This window comes from Hemicordylus capensis, chromosome 5, assembly GCF_027244095.1.
Source record: "Hemicordylus capensis ecotype Gifberg chromosome 5, rHemCap1.1.pri, whole genome shotgun sequence".
In the NCBI taxonomy this organism is placed as follows: domain Eukaryota; kingdom Metazoa; phylum Chordata; class Lepidosauria; order Squamata; family Cordylidae; genus Hemicordylus; species Hemicordylus capensis.
The window spans coordinates 190,005,742-190,030,449 of record NC_069661.1 but is presented as its reverse complement, the minus strand read 5'-3'; the positions used below and the strand labels follow the sequence as shown (position 1 = coordinate 190,030,449).

Genomic DNA, 24,708 nt, shown 5'->3' with positions numbered 1-24,708 from the left:
TTAGTATCTCCCAGTGTGAAATTGCTTGTGTCAACATAGTCAAACAAGGATTTTTGATGGCTAAAGTGAATTTGCAGGTTATCACTCCCATGTTCATATTTAAAAAGGGGGGGGGGGAAGCAGAATTACTTGGAATGAATGCAAAAGAATATTATTTGTTCACTATGCTAGCATAAAAACAGTAGCTAATAAGAATAATTACCAACAAATATTCTCATGTTCTAAACATAGTTTTGGAATTAATCCATTGAAATATCCATGTGGAAAATGTTATATTGAATTCAAAATGACCATGGAGGAAGAAAGACAGCTTAAGCCAGAAGTACAGTCAGTCTTAGAAGCACAAGCATTTGACTGTTTGGCTGATTTTATTAGGGGGGGAAATACACCGAAAAGTAGTCACTATGAAGTTAGATTTATTTGAATATCTTTATAAAATTATACAAGATCCCACCTTGATAAGGTATTTTTGCATTTTCATTACAGATCGCTACTGCCCATTTATCTTGAACAAGGGCACTGAAGCAATGCAAACATTCAAAAGTGTGTTCCCACTTAGATAGAATTTTAAAAGCCACAAATAAGATGTCAATCACCTTTATAACTTGCTCTCACTTTTCTATGTTTTCCCTGTCCCTACAAAGGCTAGAATGTATAGTCCAGGGGGACAACCCTTTCCCAGACCCACCAATTTCTTCTTCTATCACCCTAGACAAGATACACTTTTCATTTTGCCTTTATTCATTACCCATTCAAGGCTACCTTTTCAGACTGGCTAATATGCAACATTAGTACAATCATAATGTTGCCCTGGGGTATTTTTTCACTATTGTGCCAAGTGTAACACGATCTACAGAAATCTCTCTATGGAATGTTGTACAACAGTGGGCAGCATCCAGACGAAGTCATGACTGTGTCTCACTAAAAGTAATAGGACTTCAGTTAGTCTGGATTCTGCCCCAAATATTTAATATGTGAATGAGTGCATTTCAAGGCTCTCTGTGTCTGGATAAACAGCTTTTACAAATAACCATGCAATTTGCCTTGAACCTTGACCCACATCAGTGATCAATGGTTACTCTTATTTAGCTTTATGACTACCACTTGAAAAGGTAGTTAACTTCTGTGTTGCTGTTTAATAGCATTCAAAGTGTCTTTAAAAGCAGCTTGTGTGCATACCTCCTTTGTAGTAGCTTTCTACAGTTTCATTAATGATTCTTAATGCCAAGTTAAAAGTGTTAGCATCGCTAGATGAACCAAGTGAACCAAAAATATACTGAGGTGCATTTTATAGTATGTGTAATCAAACTAATCAACATACAATCATATTTCTTGAAAGTTATTCACCAGCGCAGGAGAAATATATCAAAAGGAGCTGCCTACTGTTAAACTGAATTGCTACTCTTATCACGGTAACTAAAGCTATGTAAAGATGAACCATAAGCTTAGAACTCCAACTCTAAATTGCTTATGTCAACAGAGTCAAGCAAGGTTTCTTGATGCCTAAAGCAAATTTGCAGGTTATCACTCCCATGTTCACATTTAAAAAGAAAAAAACCGAACTACTTGGAATGAATGCAATGAATAAGAATAATTACCAACAAATATTCTTATGTTCTAAGCACTAGATTTTAAATTCAATAAATTAATCTTTAAATTTTAAGCAATAATTTAGTATTATTACTAGACCTCTGTTATGGCTGTGTTAACATAAACAGCACACATGCTTTCAAAAGTCAGTATCAACAAAAAAAGTGTTCTTACTATAAAAAACAAAAACGCAAAATGTTTTGACTTTAGACATTCATTCACCTGAAATGCAAACAATGTGTTGTAGCTTCTCCAACATCTTTTAAAAGAAACTCAAATAGTTCAGGTGAGAATTGTATTCCAGCTCAGAAGGGATGCCAAATAAATACTGCCGCTTCATGTCCAGTTTGCCTACAATGACTGAAGCTGCTATAAGAAACTTAGCCTTCATAGTATGGTGACTCCTCATGCTTTCATAACAGATATTCTCTGGCCCAAAGTTACAGAAGCACCTTATGGAGAATCTTTCAGCCAGTGTGTTTGAACAGAATGAGAGTTGATGTCACCTTCTTGATCAGAAATACCCTTGCTTTGACTTCACACCCTTGGCCAAAACCCCCATGCTACTCCTGGCAGTAACAAAGCAATGACTACAGAGGAGAAAAGATTCACTGCATTGTTATCCAAGATAGGTTTTCCAGCTATGTGCTTTGCATCTTCTGTCTGATGGCCGACAACCATTCCTGTACGTGTGTCAAAACCTAAAGAAAGCAGCAAATACAAACAATTAGTCAGCAAGACCTTTCAATAATTAGGATGAGTGTTATCAACAGAATGTGCACCATGGTTCACATTCTATAACTATTGGTAAAGGAGCACTGAACACCAAACACTCAAAAGCAAAACTGGTTGCTTTTTATTTAAAGTAACAAACATTTAAACATTCAAAATGTAGAACAGATTCCAATGTTGTTAATGATAATAAACAGTAAAGTTTGTTATCCACCCCTTAACAAATTGTTTTCTGGGCAGCTTACAACATACAACAAAAACACATAAAACAAGTTACAACACAAAATACAAAAAATGCAAAACAATTTTTTAAAATCAATTTAAAAAGCCTGAGTACATAAGAACCTCCCTGCTGGATCAGACCCAAGGCCTATCTAATCCAGCATCCTGTTTCACACAGTGGCCCACCAGATGCCCCGGAGAAGCCCACAGGCAAGAGGTGGATGAGGGCATGCATTCTCCCTTGCTGTCGCTCCTCTGTAACTGGCATTTAACGGTATCTTGCCTCCAAGGCTGGAGGTGGCCTATAGCTACCAGACTAGGAGCCATCGATAGACCTGTTCTCCATGAATTTGTCCAAGCCCCTTTTAAAGCCATCCAAGCTAGTGGCCATCACCACACCCCATGGCAGAGAATTCCATAGATTTAATTATGAGCTATGTGAGAAAGTACTTCCTTTTTTTGATCTAGAATTTCATGGACTTCAGTTTCACGGGACGAACCCTGGTTCTAGTGTTGTGAGAGAGGGAGAAAAATGTCTCTGTCCACTTTCTCTGTTCCATGCATAATTTTATACACTTCTATCATGTCTCCCCAAAGTCGCCTCTTTTCCAAATAAAAAGCCCCAGATGTTGTAGCCTTGCTTCATAAGGAAGGTGCTTCAGGCCCTATCATCTTGGTTGCCCCCTTCTGCACATTTTCCAGTTCTACAGTGTCTTTCTTAAGACGTGTGACCAGAACTGTACAAAGTAAACCAAATGTGGCCGCACCATACATTTGTATAAGGGCACTATAATATCAGCAATTTTATTTTAAGACCTCTTCCAAATGATCCCTAGCATGAAGTTACCCTTTTTCACAGCTGCCACACATTGAGTTGACACTTTCAATGAGCTGTCCACCACGACCCCAAGATCTCTTTCCTGATCAGTCACTCACAGCTCAGATCCCATCAGTGTATATGTTAAGTTAGAGTTTTTTGCCCCAATATGCATCACTTTACACTTGCTTACATTGAACCCCATTAGCCATTTTGTTGCCTACTCCCCCAATTTGGAGAGATCCTTTTAAAGCTCCTCACAATCCATTTTGGACTTCACTACCCTAAATAGTTCAGTGTTATCTGCAGATTTGGCCATTTCACTGCTTATGCCAACTTCTAGATCTTTTATGAACAAGTGAAAGAGCACTGGTCCAGTACAGGTCCTTGGCAGGGTGGGGGGGCACTTCTTCCTTCCTTCTATTGTGAACACTTTCCATGTATTCCTACCCTCTGTTTCCTGTCTTTCAACCAGTTACCGATCCACACATGAACCTGTCCTCTTATCCCATGACTGCTAAGTTAACTCAAGAGCCTTTGGTGGGGAACTTTGTCAAAAGCTTTTTGAAAGTCCAAGTATGCTATGTAAACCAGATCAGCAGTAGCCACATGCCTGTTGATACTCTCATAGAACTCTAAAAGGTTAGTGAGGCAAGATTTCACCTTGCAGAAGCTATGCTCTTTCTCCCTCAACAAGGTCTGCTGTTCTGTATTTAAACAAAAACGACTTCACCAGGTGTCTAAAAGAACAAAGTGACTACATCAGGTGGGCCTCACTGGGGAGGTTATTTCATAAATGGGGTGCCACTACTGAAAAGGCCCTCTACCTAGTAGCCCCCTGCCTCACCTCATTTAGCAGGGACACTCTGAGGTCTGAGTTGGGACATATGGGGCAAGGAGCTCTCTCGGTTAATCTGGTCCCAAGCCATTCAGGGCTTTAAAGGTTAAAATCAGTACGCTGAATTGGGCCTGGAAACGGACTAGGAGTTTGAGTTTACTCTTCAACAGCAGCCATTAATTATACTTTATCCAAACCCTAAGTATTTATAAAATAGGGGAAGAGATTCAGATGAGTCTTATACCATCACCACCACACACACACACACACACACACACACACACACACACACACACTCTTTCCAAATCATCGTCTTTGGATTTAACCATCCTATCTAGTTGGTGGAAGGAGCAAATTCCTCCTTTTTATCCTGATTGCTTAAATTTCCCTTTTGTTAGCCAGAGGGGTTTCATAGTATAATTTCCATTATCTGGATCTTGTAAATACTACTGGAAAAAATATTTCCATTATTTAGACACCAGCTACAAACTGGAAAGTATTCCAGTACTTTAATGATCCAGGTTCAGCCTGAAAATCCAATGATACAATATAGACCTGTATAAAAGCAAGATTCCTAAAGTAACCAGAAATTTAAAGTAATTAAGGTTACAGGGAATTACAAGACCTATGAATTAAGCCTAGCATTTATTTATTTATTTACATTTTATATCCTGCTCAGAATGGGGATTTGAACTCGGGTCTTCCCGGTCCTGGTCCGGCACTTTAACCACTACACCACGCTGGCTCTTTTTGTGGGTTGGTAGAGAAAGTCAGCATGAAGAGGGAGAAGAAAATCACCAGGACTGAACGGGAAAGGATATGCATAGGCTGGAGGTGATATTTCTTGGAAGTGGCAAGGTGGTAGAGCGATGACCCCACCATACTGGCTGCCATCTACAACTATCCTGTCTAAGGAGTTAGGTTACACAATATTTCTATCAGCTTTAAAACAATTTAAAAACAAGCAAACAAAAACATACCACTGTACTGCATAGTTGCTCCTAAGTAAGAATCAATCACAGACCCCAGTAAGCCAGCCATTCCACCAAACACAATAATAGGCCACTGTGGAGCAGATATATCCAGATCATTCACAAAAATCAACTGGGAAATGAAGTAAGCCACACCTACAAGTGTGCCGCCAAGTAGGCTTGAGATTAGGCCCACTAAACTAACACCACCATTGGTACCTAAAACAAAAACAAAACAAATTGGCATTGTAAACCTTTTAGAGCATAGCGAATGGAGAATAATGGAAGTTAGATATAACAAGTTAGATATAAGACATCTGTCTTCACCTTTTTACAATGGAGCACAGCAGTATTGGAAAGAAACAAAGAGAACCTAAAAAGTCTTATTTATTTTTAAAAGAAAGGGTAATTTAAAAAGAAACTAGAATCCACAGCAAACACATTGGGCCAATGCAGACATAACACTCCCAACCTGTTAACCATATATAAGAGATCCAGAGCAGGCCACAGGCTAACAATTACCCTCTGCCCACTTCCAGTAATTTCCCCTTCTCCCCCGCATTAACCCTGGTGTAGCATTCTGTCTGCACCTGTGTTGGCACTAACCATGGTTACCAGGCCAACTTCAAGCCCTCGTTAAAAGCTAACCAATTTAAATTTTGCTGGCTTTGGATTGTTTATTTGCCATCTTTATGCTCTCTGTCATTCGTTGGATTGTTTCTAAATATGTGGAAATCTCTTAAATCATTTTAAAATTTATTGTTGTCAGCCACTTCTATAAGCAGAAGGGCAGAATATAAACGTTCTCATAAACTCATAAAATTAATGGGACTTAAGTTAATCTTTGTCTCATTGCAATCAATTGTGCTTAGTCATGACTAACTAGTTTGGATGCTGTCCCTAGTGTACCAACAAAATCAATGGACACAACTGCAACAGTTTGCATAAAACCACACCCCAGTTCAGAAAGACCCCAAAGTCATAAGCCTTCCCACCATTTTAATTTTGGTTGACATTCAGATTAAGGCACTCAATAGTACGACTCAGGAATTAGTCTAAAGGGAACAGCACCACTCAAGAATAATTTAGTCTGGACATCAGCCAATCTTTCCAGTTATGCAGTCAGATCACTGAAGTACATGGAGTGGATGGAGTTATAACTGAGCTAGGATGTAACATTTTTGCTAAGATAATGTCAAAGCTACATGAACTATGTTCAGTGTACATTTGCTAGGGCACAGAAAGGAATTACGCAGCTTACACACTTCCCATTCCTCAAGTAAAGACAGTCTTTGAAGACAAAACCAGTTCTTACCTACTGGAACCTTTTTCCAAGATGTTATCAACCGGGGTTCATTACTCATTACACTGCCGATTTCCGAAGCCCACGTGTCCCCAGCACAGCAGGCTAATGCACCCAGGAGTGATAGGCACATCCAGGATGCTGTATACTGTTTAGAAAAGTCGATTGGAATTTCACCTGGTCCATTTTCAATCATGTACAACAGTGCCAATTCTGCAGGTACACCACCATTGCAGAACACTTGCACCAAATTTCTCTGCCCACCTATGTAACAAATAGGTAAATCACATGTTTTAAAAAGAACATGTAATACCACTGAAGGATGCAATAAGCAAATCAAAACTGGAAATGAACAGCTTATTATGTCTTGTCTCATGTTTTAACCATCATTTATTTTTATAACCATTAGAAGCAAAGATCACAATTACTGCTACCATTACTAATTTCTTTATTACCATTTATACAGGTGAAACTCAGAAAATTAGAATATCGTGCAAAAGTCCATTAATTTCAGTAATGCAAATTAAAAGGTGAAACTGATATATGAGACAGACGCATTACATGCAAAGTGAGATAAGTCAAGCCTTAATTTGTTATAATTGTGATGATCATAGTGTACAGCTCATGAAAACCCCAAATCCACAATCCCAGAAAATTAGAATATTACATGGAACCAAGAAGACAAGGATTGTAGAATAGAACAATATCGGACCTCCGAAAAGTATACAGTGTACTGTGCTTGATTGGCCAGCAAACTCGCCTGACCTGACCCCATAGAGAATCTATGGCGCATTGCCAAGAGAAGGATGAGAGACATGAGACCAAACAATGCAGAAGAGCTGAAGGCCGCTAATGAAGCATCCTGGTCTTCCATAACACCTCATCAGTGCCACAGGCTGATAGCATCCATGCCACGCCGCATTGAGGCAGTAATTGCTGCAAAAGGGGCCCAAACCAAGTACTGAATACGAATGCATGCTTATACTTTTCAGAGGTCCGATATTGTTCTATTCTACAATCCTTGTCTTCTTGGTTCCATGTAATATTCTAATTTTCTGGGATTGTGGATTTGAGGTTTTCATGAGCGGTACGCCATGATCATCACAATTATAACAAATTAAGGCTTGACTTATCTCGCTTTGCATGTAATGCGTCTGTCTCATATATCAGTTTCACCTTTTAATTTGCATTACTGAAATTAATGGACTTTTGCACGATATTCTAATTTTCCAAGTTTCACCTATATGCATTGTGCTTTATAAGATTTCATTTCATCCAGCTACTTATCACCAGACTGAAAAGTGTGGCAAAAAATACCGTATGCACCCAAATAGAAGATGACCCTGCATTTAAGACGACCCCCTTAGAAACAGAGATTAAATACAGGTTATACCTGTATTTACTCAAAAAGAATAGCACTCTGAATTTAAGATGACCCTCCAATTTCTAAAATCAAAATACTTGGAAAAAAACCTAGTCTTGAAGTCAGGTAATTACAGTATTTATATAATATCCTCCATTTTAGAAACATCTTTATTCTCTTGATTAAAAGAGTCAAAATGTAATTTTCAGTTTTTACCAATCTGTTTGAAAATTAACCTTTGGGTCTTACCTTCTTTGTACTCAGAATCTATTTGCCTTTTTACTTCTCCTTTCCACTTTGTAAGTTTGGAGGAAGTAATGAAAAACATGAGCAAAGCAGTGAAAAAACTGTAATTTGCAACTGTGAGGATGAATCCAACAACTAAACCTAAGAGAGAGAAAAAACTTCAGATTTACTTAATGCAAAAATACACTGCAAGGCAATTAATCACAACTTAGACCTCAATTCTAAAAAATCCATTTAGAGTTGGCACAGACTAAGACAATGCAATTATTTGCAATAGTATTGTCCTTTCTAAAGGCTTTGCAGCTTAAAACATTTGAGCAGGAGAAATCACCATAGATGTACTCTCTTTGAGTTTGTGGGGGTTTTTTTTACGCATAATTATGAACGACCGGAAAAAGCAGAGCTCACATGCAAACTTGTGACACAGGAAAATGTGCTATAAAATAAGGCTGAAGTGTCTGATACTATAATTTTTACATATTGCATGCCTATTTTATTATCTTTGGACAGCAAGAGGAAAGCTTCCAAATACAGCAGTTTATATACTGACTTTACACACTTTTCGGACTGGGCTAAATTTTGATTTTGGTTCACTTCACACCCTCCCTTTCATTTCTGTTATTATTTCTCTCTCACATGCCTCTACGAATCTTTCTCAGTTCACTAAAGATGTATCCAGAACAGCATTTCTCTCACATTTTACTCAGTTTTGTGCCTCTCAAAAGATACATTTGCATTTACTTTCAAGACATGATTTTTCTTCCCAGAACAGAAAGAACAGAATTGATAAGCAGTGTGAATTCCACAGCCTCCTCAAACAAATTACCAGTAGAAAACTCTACAAAATACTTCCCCAGCTCCTTTCCTGTTCTACTTTGTCCCTTCTTAAGACAGTATTTTACATGCAGTGTAGTGCGCTGCCCATAGAATGGTGATGCATACGCACAGCTTCTGCAGCAGCAGAGGGTGTACTGAGCCATGGCAGGAGTGGGGATGTGCTCTCAGCTGCTATGGAAGCTGCATGTGTGCATCCCCCTTCCATGGGCAGCAAGTTGTGTTGTATATAAGCACCAGTTCTTCAGCAAAGTCTTTCCTGAACCACCCTAACCAAACTTTAAAGGCTCTCTGTAGTGGCTCAAAAACCTCACTGCATTTGAGGCAGGGCACCAATGCCACCCCCCCCCCAATTCCACCATTAAATGACATGCCACCCCCCTCACGAGTACACTCTCTCTTTCTCTTCCACCTCCCCCCTAGCCTGCTAGTGAGAAGTGGGGTGGGGAAGGGTGTCTCCAGCACTATTGCCTATTCCACATTTCTTCTTCCAATTCTTTCCCCTTTTCATAGCCAGCCCAGTGCAGCAGCAAAGGAGGAGGACCATCTCAAAGCAGATCCTTGCCAAGTGGTAACAAAGGGCTACTCCAATGTTGAGCTACAGAAGGAGGCAGGTGAAACTGTGAAGGGTAGCAGGGGCCATCTTGCCACCCTGCCAGCACACTAATAATCCACTTGAGGATCTGAGAACATCTCACTAAGAACATCTTAGTCTGAGCATAAGAACATCTCACTTTGTCTCAGGGAAGGACAGCTCCTGGTTCTTCTGCACCCAACCTTCCCCTATTTCAGTCACACTATTGTCAATCATTGAACACGAACTTCTCTCCATCTAGGACTTCCAACTACCACAGACAGTAAAACCCCTGGCCACAGACATCATGTTTATGTTATGTACAGCACCTAGCTCACTGTTGGGACTAAATTGGCTAAAACTGTATTTTGACAATTTCATATTTATACTAGCCAACCCGCACAGAGCATCTATGCGCTCTTTGGGGCCAGCTGTTCCCCCCTCCCTCCTGCCCCACTCTCCCTCCCCCTCCCTCCCTTCTGCCCCACACTCTTGCCCCACTTCCCCTCCCTCCTGCCCCACTCTCTCTTGCCCTCCCTCCCTCTCCCACCCCCTCTCACCTTCCTGCCTCAGTCTCTCCTGCCCTCCCTCCTCTCTCCTGCCCTTCCCATCTCCCTCCTGCCCCACTCTCTCTTGCCCTCCTTCCTGCCCCACTCTCTCTTGCCCTCCCCCCACTTTTACCCTCCCCTTCCCACATGGTCTCTTGCCCTCCCCCTCTTGCCCTCTCACTCCCCCTCCCCCACTCCCTCTTGCCCTCCCTCCTTCCCCCTGCCCCACTCTCTCTTGCCCCCCCTCCCCCACTCTCTCCTCTCCCTGCTTTTTAAAAACTCTACTTACCGGGCGGCGGGCAGCCAAAAAGGGCCCTGCTGCCACTCCTCCTCCCGGGCAGCAAACAGGAAAGTCCCGCCGCCCGGTTCCCTCCCACCCCAGCCTCCCACGAGCGCCTGGCCTCGGCGGCCGGTCCCACCGCCGCCTGGTCGAGAGCCGCCTCCGCGGCTGGGCCCAGCACCTCCATGGCCTGCCCTGCCGCTGGGCCAGGCACGCCAACTGCCGCCTCTGCGGCCCGCCGCCACTGCTTACCAGTCTCTGTGGCCGGCCTCTTTGGGGCCGGCTACCTCTCTCCAAACCCCCACCTTCTGCCCCAGTATCCGGGTGGGCCAAGTGCCACTGACGTGGCTGGGCCTGCCACTGCCTCGCCTCTGTGGCCGGGCCCACGGTCACCGTTGCGGGGCCAGGCCCGCTGCGGCCTGGTCCGCCGCCAGCCAATTCTCCTGCGTGCACCTGCCAAGCAGGCGCCTCCGCTGGCCGGCCAATCAGTTGGGCCGCCAGGACGCACATTCCATGGCACACCCAGGAGAAATATATATAGATAGATATTGGTCAGGTTCCAGTAACTTCATATCCATTGGACAATCCTTGCATCATGTTTGAGTGAATCATACTAGCAGTGGCAATAACTTCAGAAGGTGGTACAGAGATTATATTATTTGCAGAATTGTGTATTTTATATATATATATATATATATATATATATATATATATATACACACACACACACACACACACACACACACATATACACATACACACACACGTACATACACACACACACATAAGTAAGATGAAGTAGCATAAGAACAAAGCCAAGAATAATCATGGTAATATTTAAAGTTTTCTTACAAGGATGAAAAAGGTCAATAGTTCTATAAAAATATATGCACTACAATTAAGGCATTAGAGCATACCTCCTATTGCTCCACCATGATCAAGACTTTTCTTCTTAAATCCTCGTGAAGCAATCATTAGTGGAATTAAGATTGAAATAAGCCAACGCCATGGAGAAATTGGTCGCAAAGTACCTAAAAGACAAGGTTAAAGAGCATTTAGAGTGTCAGAAAAGTAAGATTCCATTGTGCTTTTAAAATCCTTTTCAAAAACATTCAGCTATTCAAGGGCCACAATTCATGAGACTTTAGTCCTTTTAAAATGCAGACACTTTGAAATCATTTCCCTTAATTTCTTTACGAACACAATTGGATTGACTTTTTCCTTGATTTGTTCTGCCCATTTTAAAATATGGGCCAGGATTCAAACCAAGACTGCTCTGCTCACACACAGAGGTCTGGAGCAGCATCCTATTAGGCACAAATGAGAAAAGAATGTTTGCCCTTCCCTCATGTACAAGCATAAGCGGATGGATCTGATCAATAATGCCTATCACTTCAGTAATGTTTATTCTTTGTTATAAAAAATGTTGGCACTAAAGTTGATGCAGTAGTCAAAACTGGAGAGGCCTAGACATAGACACTCTATTATATATTTAGAAAAATGTATATGAGAAATAAAGTCATACTTCCTAATGACCTACAGATACCGTTTCGCATGAACAACCCTGCCAAGTAAATTAGCTGAATGCATTACATTTTACACTGGAATATGCTGGGGTTTAAATGATTTTTGGGGTATATATGAATATATATTTTAATTATGCCGCTCCTCGCCTCTGCGCCAGCATGGTGGGGTGGGGTTGTGCCACCGGCCTGTGAGGCAGGCACGGCGGCCGCCATCTTGCTCCCCCTCCACGTGCCAGGGTCTGGCCAATCAGGAGAGGGGGTGGGGCACAAGTAACTTGGCAGCCTCCACTCCAGCCAGTCATTCTTGTTCTCAACAGATTTTTAACACTCAATCAGACAGATCAATACTTTCACAAGGACATCATGCCCAAGAGATCTTTCTCAGAGTCACATTTACTATTATTCAAATTTACCATATATGATTATTCGTCAATAAAATGAATGTTTGCTGAATGAATGTTTCCCGCCCTCTAACTAAATTGGCATACAGTTTAAATAGCCACTATCCTCACTTCTTAGCTGGTGCGTAGGGAGATTTAAAGAAGCGGCGTGAGAGGTGCGGGCTGCTCCATCCACTCTTGCCTCTTGCAGCACTTCTTTAAACCTCCCTGTGCATCAGCTGAGAAACATGGGGAGGTGTAAAGCTTAAGTAGCCACCCTCCTCACGCAGACTGCTCCATCCATTCTCACATGAGAGTGGATTGTTTCGCTAAGGAACCTAACCCCATTTTTTGGCTTAGGTGAAGCATTCCAATATCGCTGTTTCTGCAAGCATTACTTCCATATTAGAGGTCCTCCCTGGGTTTTGTTGCTTGAACTCTCCTAGCAATATAATTTATGCAAAATGACTTTGCCTGGTCAACAATGGGCCTCACCTACTGGCAAATTATTATTATCATCATTATCATTTTAACTGTAGAACTCTTCCAGTTTGAGACTATGAATAAGGATTAAGAAGACATGGAATCTGAATGTCTGAAAAGGTTCTAATACTATCTCTCTAAGCAGCTAAATAAGAACACATGTCTGCTCCAGCTCAAGTTACATATTTGCTGCCGTTCTTTATCTCTGATCTTCAAAGGCACACACATTAGCAAAGGGCCTGTTGGTACAAAACACTATGAACCTCCAACACAAAATTCACATACCAACAATCATCTTCTCTCCTGTATCTGCTCTTGATGCTGTTAGCCAATCCACTCCAATGTCAGAGATTCATGCTACTCTCTCCAATTAATTAGCTGAGCAGTTCTAGATCTGAAAATCTCTCTTAACACTAGACAGCCTATAGACCCCAGATATTATGGCACCTTTGGCTGCCATTGGCTCAGTTGCTTGGATACCACAGAAAACTTTGGAAGGCATGCACAGCCAGCTGAGGATGGAACTTGATGTTTGGCTACAAACACAGGATTTTTGACCCCATGTGGTTGGGGTGGTGGCACTTGCAGGGCTGAAGCGGTGGGTTAAACCACTTATTACCTTTTATATGTAAACTGCTTTGTAAACATTGCTGAAAAGCAGCATAATCATTAATAATAAATAAGAAACATCTCCCCTGCCTACCAGTTTTTTCCTTGCAATCCCTTTTTCTGGCCATTTCCTCTATCAGCTAGGGAAGTGTTGAAAAGGAATCAGGGAAAGAAAATGCACCCACCACTCCTCCCTGGCAGATGCCAACCACCCACGTTCTGTCCTTGTTTTGCATGTCAGCTTGAAGGGAGAGAGACAGAGTACGATCTCCACCGTATAATCACAGATTGCTGTAGCTCTGGATAGCTCTTGGCCTACAGATCTACATTCCAACAGGACAAAGAAATAGCATTCTAGGCCTAGCAGCATTCCAGTTTGACTATCTTGTCTCTACCCACCTGGACCACGCTACAAGGTTAGCAGGGACTACTGCTTAGCCCTTATCCACCTCTGAAGCCCCCAGAGTTTCTCTCAGCACATGAGAACTACATTTACTATGATGCTGACAGGCCTAGGGGAAGCTCCAGCCTCCAAAGTTGCAGAGCAGGCATCAGTCTGCATGGTAGGGATCTGGTCTTCCTTACTACCCCTACGGAGTCATATGGGTGAAAGAGGAGATGACGTGGAGAGCCTATTCACTAGTTAAGTGGCAGCTTGCTCAGAAATCTCTAGCTTCTGGATCACCAAAGACATCACTGGTGCCCAAGATCCTCTGGATTCACAAGCAGACCAGACCTTACCAGATCTATTTTGGATCACTGTGTACTCTAGTAAGTCCAAGTGCAATCCAAAATGGATCTGGAAGGCCCCAGATTCTGAACACTATCTTTAGTAACAACATGTGGCTACAGTGAACATGTTGAAATATATTGTACAATTGGTTGGATGTGCAATGGTTGCAATGCAGAGAAAACTCTGAAGAAGAGATCCATACAAGCAGAAACCTACCTACCTGCACAGGAATTACTATGTGAAACATTCCAATCATATGCAATCCACAGCATTTATGGAGCCTGCAATGTAGCACAATTACATGCTTATCTCTCTACAGACATATAGACCACTGGATTGCAGCCACTGCACTGTCTTTAAGATGTATCCATTAATAGTTTTTTTTTTGTTTACATTATTTAACTGGAATGTAGTCTTCATTAAATACTCTAAAAATACCAGCTATCATGAGATACTGTGAAGTATTTATTGTCAACATGTTTTCAGCAACTCTTGACTTACCTATTTTTCTTAGTAGGAACATATTATTAATAGTGGAGCAGATAAATTGGAAAATTATGCTAAATCATGTCCTTTGATTCATAAGCATGAGAGTCTGCAGAAATGTTGTCAGGTATATATCGTTTAAGACAGAACATCCCCCAAAATAAATACAGTGTCACTGTATAAACTGTTAAAAATCCTAAGAATCATTCAAATAGTGGCACAGACCTGAGATTTAGCACAATGTTATCAGATGTTTCTGGTTTTAGAAAGTAACATTAGGCACCCAGAAATTCCAAGATGGTGGCTAAACATAAATATGGCATCGAGATGTTGAATGTTAAAAACAATCATTTGTAGTGATACAGATCTGAGATTTGGCCAAAAAAAAGTTGTCAAATGTCTATGCTTTTAGAAAGCAATGTTAGGTACCCAAAAAAAATCCAATGTGGTAGCTAAACATCCAATATGGTGGCTAAATATAAATATGGTGGTGCAATATAAAATGTTAGATGTCATCAGAATCATTCTCCATGTCAACTTCATCAGGAGAAGGCATATCCTCCCTGAATGCCTGCCTGGAGGCAGTAATGGGCTGGATGAGGGATAACAAACTGAGACTGAATCCAGACAAGACGGAAGTACTTGTTGTGCAGGGTCGTTACTCGGGAAACAATATTGACCTGCCTGTTCTAGATGGGGTCACACTTCCTCAGAAGAAACAGTTACGCAGTCCGGGAGTGCTTCTAGATTCACGCCTCTCCCTGGTTTCTCAGGTTGAGGCAGTGGCCAGAAGTGCTTTTTATCAGCTTCGGTTGATATGCCAGCTGCGTCCGTTTCTTGAGATTGATGACCTCAGAACAGTAGTACATTTGCTGGTAACCTCCAGACTTGATTACAGCAATGCGCTCTATGTGGGGCTGCCTTTGTACATAGTCCGGAAACTACAATTAGTACAGAACGTGGTGGCCAGGTTGGTCTCCGGGTCATCTCGAAGAGACCATATTACTCCTATATTACAGGAGTTACACTGGCTGCCAATAGGTTTCCAGGCAAAATACAAAGTGCTGGTTATAACCTATAAAGCCCTAAACAGCTTAGGCCCTGGGTATTTAAGAGAACGTCTTCTTCTGCACGATCCCCATCGTCCACTGCGTTCGTCAAGGGAGGCCCATCTCTGGCTACCTTCAAGTCGGTTGGTGACCACACAGGGGACGGGCCTTCTCAGTTGTTGCTCCGAGACTTTGGAATGTGCTTCCCGCTGACATAAGACTCTCCCCATCCCTAATGGTTTTTAAAAGAGCTCTGAAGACTCATCTTTTTAACCAGGCCTTTTAACCTTTAAATTTTTAAATACTGTAAATTGTTTTTGTTTTTAGGCTGCTTTTTGGCATTTTAATTGATTTTAATGTTTTGTGTTTTTGTATTGTTTTATTATTGTGAACCACCCTGAGACTTTGGTTTGGGGCGGTATAGAAATGTATTAAATAAATAAATAAATAAATAAATAAATTCAAACATTAATGCAGATCAGAGATACAGCAGAACTGCTGTCAGATGTTTATTGTTTTAGAAGTAGGCACCTCAAAAATCCAATATGGTGGATAAAATTCCAGTATGGTGGCTAAACAGAAATAATGGGTCACAATCTTAAAATTCTTCAGAGTTATTTGAATAGTGATATAAAATGGAAAAAGTATTATTAAGATTGGATCGAATGTATTTTCTTTGATGGTGCTCCTGGCCCCGTCCACTAGCTGCCCCACTATACAGAATTTGTATTTGCCAACATCCGGACTAGGAGGGATGTTGCAATAGGGAAAGACCTTCTCTGGAACACATACAAGATTGTGTAACGTGTCAACATCTTCCACTAGCACACAAACTAGTCTGGAACAGATGTTCCTGTCTTTGCACATGACTGTGCTATATCCTTGCACTAGAACAACAGTATTATGCTAGTGTAGCACTATGCAGGCTTCTAACCAGGCATCTACAAATCCACTTGCCAGCTCACCAGTGGCCGGTACCACATGGATCTCACCAGAAGTCCCATTTCCACTGCCAATTTTGAGAAAGAAAGAAACAGCAGGAATCCTTTCTAAGCAGGAGGAGAGGGCTCCCACTTTTCTTAACGTCTCTATATCCCAGTACAAATGATAGAAGACCTGTTTCTCTCCTAAGACATCTACCTGTGTGCCAGAGAAGGATCTGAGGGAAGAGGGGGGACTAGTGCTGACCACAATGGTTGGCTAGTGAGCCAAGAATAAATATGTGGGTCCTTGCTACTAACACTAATAAAGTAATGTTTTTTGTATTCCAGGAATCAAAGTACTTAAGATGTGATCACTAGTGATACAGATGGTACGAATGTGGTATTTCAAAGAACATTCTTATTAAACTTTAAAGTATCATTTCTTCACTAAAGTCCAACAACCATTTTTACAGTCATACAAAGACATTCCTATTATATAAATATCTATAAATTTATTTCCTGACTGTTGTTGGTTTTGAGAGAGAGAAATCAGCACCAAGAACCATATTCATACACTAACATCAGAAATTAAGAAGGATAAAAGAAATGCTACTGGGGTCTGTTACATGAAAAAAACAATTTAAAGCTTACCATAATATGTACTTGCAGTCATGGACACAATCCAAAAAGATAAAGAAATGCAAATAAGTATACTCAATATGATAATATTAGTTATCATTTTGAAATATTCTTCATAGAAATCGTCCCAGGAGTAAAATGGCATGGGAAGTCTGAGGCTGATCACCTGTGCATGGAAGAACATGCTTTCAATTAATTGATACACACCCCAAGATTGTGGAAATAAAAGTAGCTCCCAAACACCCAAAATTAAGATATGGAAAATAAAGCAAGAGAAGCAAATCGATAATGCAAGTAGTTCCCAGTGGGAATGGTGGAAATCCCTTTACATTTATGGAAACAAACTATCCAAGTTAAGGACAAAATATTATGATTAATAAAAATATTGATATACCACTTTTCAATAAAAAGTTTATCGTTTACATAGCAAAAAGAATGAAAACATGGTCCCTGTCCCAAAGCAGCTCACAATATTCTAGAAAGAAGCAACACCAGCAACTGGAGGGACACTGTTCTGGGCTACTCTCAAGGCTTTACTGAGACCTACCAACATAAAATAGCAGCAAGTCAGTCATAAAATGACTTGGGGGTGGTGGTGGCAGAGCCAGTTATAGAATGGCAGGTGGTACAAAAGTTTACATTGACAGACTAAGGGGTTTTAATATCAAACCCCCTGAATTCCAGGAAATTTTTGCTTCAGGGCAGGAGGAGAGTGAGAGGCACTGCTTTATGCGGGGAAGGAACTAGAGAGAAATGAATGGGAGATAAAGTAAAAGCAACCCTCCCTAAGCACTCAAAGAGAGAGAGAGTCAAGATTCAAAATGGCATAGCTATGCCAGCCAATCAGAACTGCAGAAGTGGCTGGAAGGGAAGGAGAAGCAAGCCCAAATGTGTGTAGAACTACCCCTGGTTTAGCCTGGAAGTATCCAATACCCCATACATGGTTCTCTCTCCCCTCTTCACATTTATCCTCTCAGTCCTATGAGGCAGGTCAGGGTCAGCCAGTGAACTTTTTAGGGAAGTGCATATCTCAACTTAGGACTCCCTGGTCCTAGTCCAACTATTTAACCGTTACACCACAATGACTCGCTCTTTTTGCTTCAGAACTATTGCTTTTACACATATGCACATTTAATTAACTAACCAACTAAAACACTTGATTACTCAACAATGATTTCGTTAAGGAGGCTAAACTCCTACTTGTATCAATTCAGAAGAGCAGCCCTAATCAGAATCACCATCCAGGATAAAAGGTATGGATTACATCAGCTGCTTCCAGTATATTCTGATGCACATCCATGGAAAAGATACGGTCATAGACAGCACAAGGCATAGATTAGAGACACAACATAGAAACTGAATAGTAGTTAAGGCTAATCAACGTATTTAAGTCATACTGAAGCCAGTATAACTGCCGCAGCCTCCCCTCAAAGCATTCTGGGAACTGCGATTATGAGAGAGTGCTGAGAATTCTTCACGAGAGAGTGTTGGTGGAACTTCAGTTCCAACGGTCCCTTTAAATGAGAGCCATGGCAGTTAGACAGTGTTAAGCCAAACACATACAAAGGCACCTTAAACATTAGTTGTGGCATGTTTTGGCCAGGGTCCTATTAGGACTGGATCCCTGGCACACTGTACTTTCAAGACTCCCATTTACAATCATTAATTGTGGCAGCCTTTACCACCATCTGAGATTTGGTGGCAAGTGGAGGGAACAGAATACTAGTATCTCATTCCTCAACCTTTGTTCCTTTCTCTTTAGCTTTGTGGTGGCTTTGCCGCCACACAGTTTTTCTAAACAGAGTTTCTGGGGGGGGGGGGGGGGTTAGCAGTACTTTTTATTGGATAGCTATCTACCTCTTTCTCTGGGCTGCCGCTGCTGCCACCACCACCCTCCTCCATTGTGCCTGGCAGCTGGGTTGCCACTGGCCAGGACACCAAGGGCCCTGCATGTCAAAAGAGTCAGTCCCCAGGGCAAGTACCTTCCTTTCCATTTTGTATGCAAAGATAGAGAGTAGAAGAAGAAATGAGAAGACACTAAGCTCCATCTCTCCCTCTTTCCATGACACTCACATGGTGAGGGGAGCCTCAAAGGCTGAGGAGACAGTAATGGGGAGTGCCTGCTGGGCTGGAATTTTTCCAGCCCAGAGCAGCATACCTTCTCACTAGTCTCCTGCTTCAGCCAAACAAATGGGGGGGGGGCCACTGGCTGAGCTGAGTGGGGGAGAGGGGAAACCCAGTCAATGAAACACTGACCAGGGAGAATGGGAGAGGGTCTTTATGGACCCTCTCCTGGGCAGTAGCCATGCCCCCTGTGTGGCTATTGCATGCCCCATGTGCAGTGTTCTCTCTAACCATTTTTGTCTGTGTGCGGAATAAGTTTTGTTCTGGGTGACAGTATCAAGGCGGTGTGTGCACACATACATTCAGAGTAGGGATGTGCACCAGACTGGTCCGGGGCCATGATAGGGGCCTCCAAACTGGTCCGGACTGGGGCTGGTCCGGCGGGGGTGGGGTATGGAGCTTTCAGGGTGTGTGTGTGGGTAGTACTTACCCCTCCCGCTGCTTTCCCCCGTCCGGCGCTTGACTTTTTGCAAAGTTTCTGGGGTGGCAGCATTCCTCCCTGCCGCTCCTGCCCCCGTCGTTGCCCAGCAAACAAGAAAGTTGAGTGTATGCATGTGCCCGTTGCAGCACACGCACCCATCGCCTCCATGCGCATGCGCATCGCACACATCACACGTTGCGTGCGCATGCAATGTGTGAGGCGCATGTGCGCAGCGGCAGCAACGGGCATGCACACGCCGCAACAGCCGCATGCGTACACTCAACTTCCTTGATTTCCGGGCAACGACGAGGGCAGGAGCGGCAGGGAGAAACGCTGCCACCCCAGAAACTTTGCAAAAAGTCAAGCGCTGGAGGGGGGAAAGTGGCAGGAGCAGTAAGTACTACCCCACCGCCCTTAAAGCTCCATACCCCCCAGTGCCGGACCACGCCTCCGTGATTCCGTGCACATCCCTAATTCAGAGTGGGACCTTCCCGATTCAGCCTGAGTGGGATGTAAAATAAACTGAGCCATCATCCAAAAACATGTGAATGCACACACATGCGCATGCCTTAGAGGAAACACTGCCCGTGTGGCCATCTGATGCGGGGGCATGGCCATTACCAGGGACAGAACCAGTCAGCAATTTGTTGAATCAATGACTGGGAGCTCCTTTCCCTGTCTCCGTGTGGAGGCAGGAAAAGGAGCTCCCAGTCAGCAATGCGCTGATTGTTCTTTAATATATATTTTATTTTTTCTAAAAATATCAAAAAAGTCCTATAAGTGGCTTGTTTCATGACTTTTAATAAATTTCCCTACTGCAGTAAAGCTGCCAGAAAGAGTTCTCTCTATTCATAAAATACTTCACAAATAGTGAAAGTAGGGCTAACTGTATTTTTTATTTATTTTTATTATTTATTTGATTTATATACCGCCCTTCCAAAATGGCTCAGGGCGGTTTACAACTGTAACTGTAAACATCTAATCTAAATAAACTTTAATGATTTGTACATGCACTATGCTCAAGTTGGTTTGCAACCCAGAACGTCTGAATGAGAACTGTGAAGCAAGGGGCATGTGTTGTGCTTTTAACTTTCCCCCCTTACAAATGTACCATATGACCAGGCTGGTTGGACATGTCCAAAAGTCTCACTCACTTACTCACACTATTTACACAGTATGTCATCAGTCAGTATGATATTGTAATCATATGAAACGTTTAGGGGCCCCCACACATGCTGATTCGCCCCCAGCCCCACACACCCTTAGGGACGGCCCTGTGTCCCACAGCCCAATCCAGTCTTGCTACTCCCCTGGCACCAAGCCAACCTTGCAGATTGTACATAACATGTGAACACAGCATAAAGATAAAGTATGCCGTCGAGTTGCTTTCGGCATACTTTGTGGTATTTTACTTCATCTAATGGCATTACCCTACTCTGAATTTCTCTTTAATGGGCCAACACATCCAACTGCATCTTTAGTGTGCACACACAATGGGTGGGTGACAACAGGCCCATTCATACATTATGTCCAACATCCCTATGAGTGTACAGGAAAAAGGAAAGGAAAGGTTGGGCTGTCAAGTCAATGTTGACTCCTGGCGACCACAGAGCCATGTGGTTTTCTTTGTAGAATACAGGAGGGCTTTACCACTGCCATCTCCCGCACAGTATGAGATGATGCCTTTCTGCACCTTCCTATATCGCTGCTGCCCAATATAGGAGTTTCCCATATTTTGGGAAACACACCAGCGGGGATTCAAATCAACAGCCTCCTGCTCTCTAGGCAGGTTGCTTCCCCACTGTGCTGTTAGGTGGCTTGCATGAGAGTACAAAGGTTCACATTTTATGTTGAGCACAGGGGCATAGCTATAATTGAGTGGATGAGTTCAAAGAACCCCCCCAAACCACCCCCAGCTCTTGAGGACCCTCCAGCTCCACCTATTTTTTTCATTATCTCCCTCACTCCGAGGGGCTGCAAGGGACAGGAGCAAGCATGCCCCCTCCCCCAGCTACTCCCCTGGTTGACAGCAGGTCCAAAAGTATTCTGCTTCTTATCTGTACCATGCATTTGAAGGGCCTGTATCCAGGTTCACTTTTAAAACGAACACAGGTAGAGTCATTCACACAAACACATGTACGAGTGTACCGACGTCCTTACACACGTACAGCATCGTGTTTGAATCGGGCTAGCATCTTTCATTTTCTCTGTTGCTATGAACCGCCAGATATCTTGGAGAAGACAAACAGGCAGAGGAGAGGGCGTGCCATTTTTTGTTTTAACTGATTTTACACTAAAGGGCGTTTGGTTTTATAGCTTTAAATTTTATAATCACTTGCATTGCTTTACTGTTGTGAACCCTCCCGAGTGGTATTGTACTGGAGGAGCACGATAGAAATGTTTTTAATAAATAATAATAGTAATAATAAATCCGAGAGGGTGCCGGCGTTTGTGGTCAGTGGCGGGTGCCTGCGGAAGCAGAGGCTAACTAACCGCTGTGCTCCTAGTCCTCCTGCCTGGCAACCCCCGAGGGTCTGCAAAACAAACAAACAAGACAGCTTCACGCACCTCCTCAGCACTGCTCCAGCCTCATCTGCGGACTGAGCTGGGCACGGCGGAGCCGCCATTCTCCCTCCCTCTCCCATGCCTGGCGCGGGGCGATCCCTCACATGCCCAGCACCGCCGAGAAACCACATTGCCGTCGCGCAACAGCCGTGGAACCCCCAACGCTTTGTCACCTGCTGCAACCATAGACGTAGAACGTGCAAAATCACACATCGTGATCGGCTTATGGGTTGATGGGGGAGCCATTTTTTTCTCCCCAGCCCCGCCACCCGGGAGAAACGGAGAGCTGACCCTTGAGAAAGCCCCTGGATTTTAGAACAGCTGCGATTGGGTAGCAAGGTGTCCAGCTGGAATCAAGGGTAGTAGCAGACAGGAACTCATGTGCTTTCTAGTCAAGTGATATTTCGTGTGAAAATATGTTCTTTTTAATGTTTTAAAACATTTAAAAAGCACAACACGTCCGCACGCGATTGAGAACCGGGAGAAGGGACCATTTAAGTCGACCAGACTGCGTCGCTAGACTGTAATGATAAGCCATTCTGCACCCCGCCCCCCAGCCCACCCTAGGGATAATGAACTGAAGCGAGAAGAATTTATCAAAACACGAAGTCTTGTTTCTTCAGGCAGTTGTCCCCTCACTCTTGTATTTTTCTATCTCTATAGCTAGACTGACCTCTAACATATTATATGGTCTCTAGTGGCGCATGCGTGTAATGGAGAGACATCGTTCGGGATCCTTTCACTTCCTTGTAGAAGGAGAAGTTTAAAAACGTGTTTTCCACCCTGAAGGGCGGGCAGGAGAGGAGAGGAAAATGTTTCTGTGAGCACAGGAGATGCTCCTCTCCCTCTGCAAGCACGATTACTTCCACCAGTGGCTCCCCTGAACCGGCTGTGCTGTTCCTCCTCCCGTGCAGCGTTCCTGCGACTTGACCCCTCTCGCTACAGTGACGGTTGAATAATGGATCTCACCCGACGCGGCTCCCGGGCACTGAGCCGTCCATCACTTCGCTGCCACCCACCCACTCACTCTCAGCCGCACCTGGAATTACGCTTTCCTCTGAGCGCGTCTCAGGCCCCCGCTTGCAACCAACTAAGCGTATACAAAAACGTGTTACGTAAGCAGCAGACGATAAATGCTACACGTAAGGATAAGAGAGTGGCTAGTGAAAGAACGCTAAACTAAAGCACATGCTTTGGGTAGCGAGTCCAAAATCCTTTCGCTTTGCTATACAGTTTATCCCCTTTCGTTCAGCTGGGGATGAGAGAGCCTTCCCAACAAGACCTTCCCCTACTCACGCAGGTCTTGGAGTGGTAGATTCAAATAAAAGGTCATGAGGCAAAGCCCATCACTTTATAAGGTTTTGTGACAACTCCACCCTCCCAGTCTCTGCATTCGGAAGTACAGTACCTCCTTTCTGGAGTTTAGAGAAGTACTACCAGCCTAAGAAGCAAGTTCCTTGAAAGTCACAATACTATGGTTGGAGATGAAATCACGAAGCGAACCACAAAGACCACCACCACCATCACCAAACTTTCCAAAGAGAATACACACACACCACACCTGAGAGTGACAACTGGAGATAAAATCATACAGAATGCACATGGGATGTGCACTGAAGACTGAACTGACAGTGACACACATTTTAATGAAAGCTATCAGCAAATTATCTCCACTTCCTAGATGGAAAGGTTTCTACACTAATCTTCAAAGAAACTACTTTTTTTGCACAGTCAGCTATCCAGTACCTTCCAGTCTTGGAAACATTACCTATCTGTATCTAGATATATGGTGTCTACTATTCCACAGTCAAACATTGCCTTAGCAGATTAGCTTGGACTAGAGCACCCAGTATTTTGCCAAGCAATAATATGCTAAGAGCACAACAAATCCATTGGAAAGCTCATTGTTTTATAAAATGTTTGGCACTATGCCTTGGTGAATTACACATATGCAAGCTATTTTTAGATGTCCTTGAAGTTTGCCAAAGGATCAATCAAAGGTGTTTTGAGGAGTCACCATTCTAATTGCAGTATGAGCACACACACAGATATGTAGCATCTGAGAATTCCAAATGGAGAATTACTGAAGTCTTTACCATTGGCTAGAGCGGATAAGTACTTCAGGGTCTTATCAAGAGTCAGCCTAGTTCCCCCGTGGGATTCCTTTGCTTCTCTGTGTACTTTTTACGAAACACAAAGACTTAATCAAGGAAAAGGGAAAGGATAATCAAACTTACTTTCTGGAGCTCTTACACCAACATGGTTAAAAACCCCATTTTTGTGTAAGCTTGGATGCCCTTCTTCCTGGAAGAGAGTGAATGTGTGGAAACACCAGGGGCTTAAACCTTGTATGGGGCAGGTTCTTATTTGCTCTTCCCAAGGCCTTGGGAAGGGAAGGGAGGTAGCATCAGTGTTCTCCCTTCCAGCTCTAATTTGGGAGCAAAGTCATTAG

General features: G+C 42.9%; 1 protein-coding gene across 3 annotated transcripts; it reads right to left on the bottom strand.

The window, feature by feature from the left end:
* Positions 1–399: 399 nt before the first annotated feature.
* Positions 400–23,282, bottom strand: TMEM19 (transmembrane protein 19). Of its 3 annotated transcripts, none has more exons than XM_053257532.1 (7): positions 22,930–23,282; positions 17,159–17,312; positions 11,236–11,349; positions 8,086–8,223; positions 6,486–6,737; positions 5,180–5,389; positions 400–2,291 (listed from the first exon to the last, which is right to left on the bottom strand). In XM_053257532.1, the coding sequence occupies exons 1-7, from the start codon at positions 22,936–22,938 to the stop codon at positions 2,128–2,130; spliced, it is 1,041 nt and encodes a 346-aa protein (XP_053113507.1). In that variant the 5' UTR covers positions 22,939–23,282; the 3' UTR covers positions 400–2,127. The 3 variants fall into 3 exon arrangements, with proteins under 3 accessions (XP_053113507.1, XP_053113508.1, XP_053113509.1); XM_053257533.1 differs by lacking the exon at positions 22,930–23,282 and adding an exon at positions 22,260–22,500; XM_053257534.1 differs by lacking the exon at positions 22,930–23,282 and adding an exon at positions 18,347–18,563.
* Positions 23,283–24,708: the final 1,426 nt, after the last annotated feature.

Bases quoted from the DNA above. Each gene is read 5' to 3' on its own strand.
- TMEM19 (XM_053257532.1), bottom strand. The intron at 8,224-11,235 runs GTATGCTCTAAT...TCTCTCTCTTAG, and splicing joins TCATGGTGGAGCAATAGGAG to GTTTAGTTGTTGGATTCATC. The intron at 6,738-8,085 runs GTAAGACCCAAA...TTTGTTACATAG, and splicing joins AGATTCTGAGTACAAAGAAG to GTGGGCAGAGAAATTTGGTG.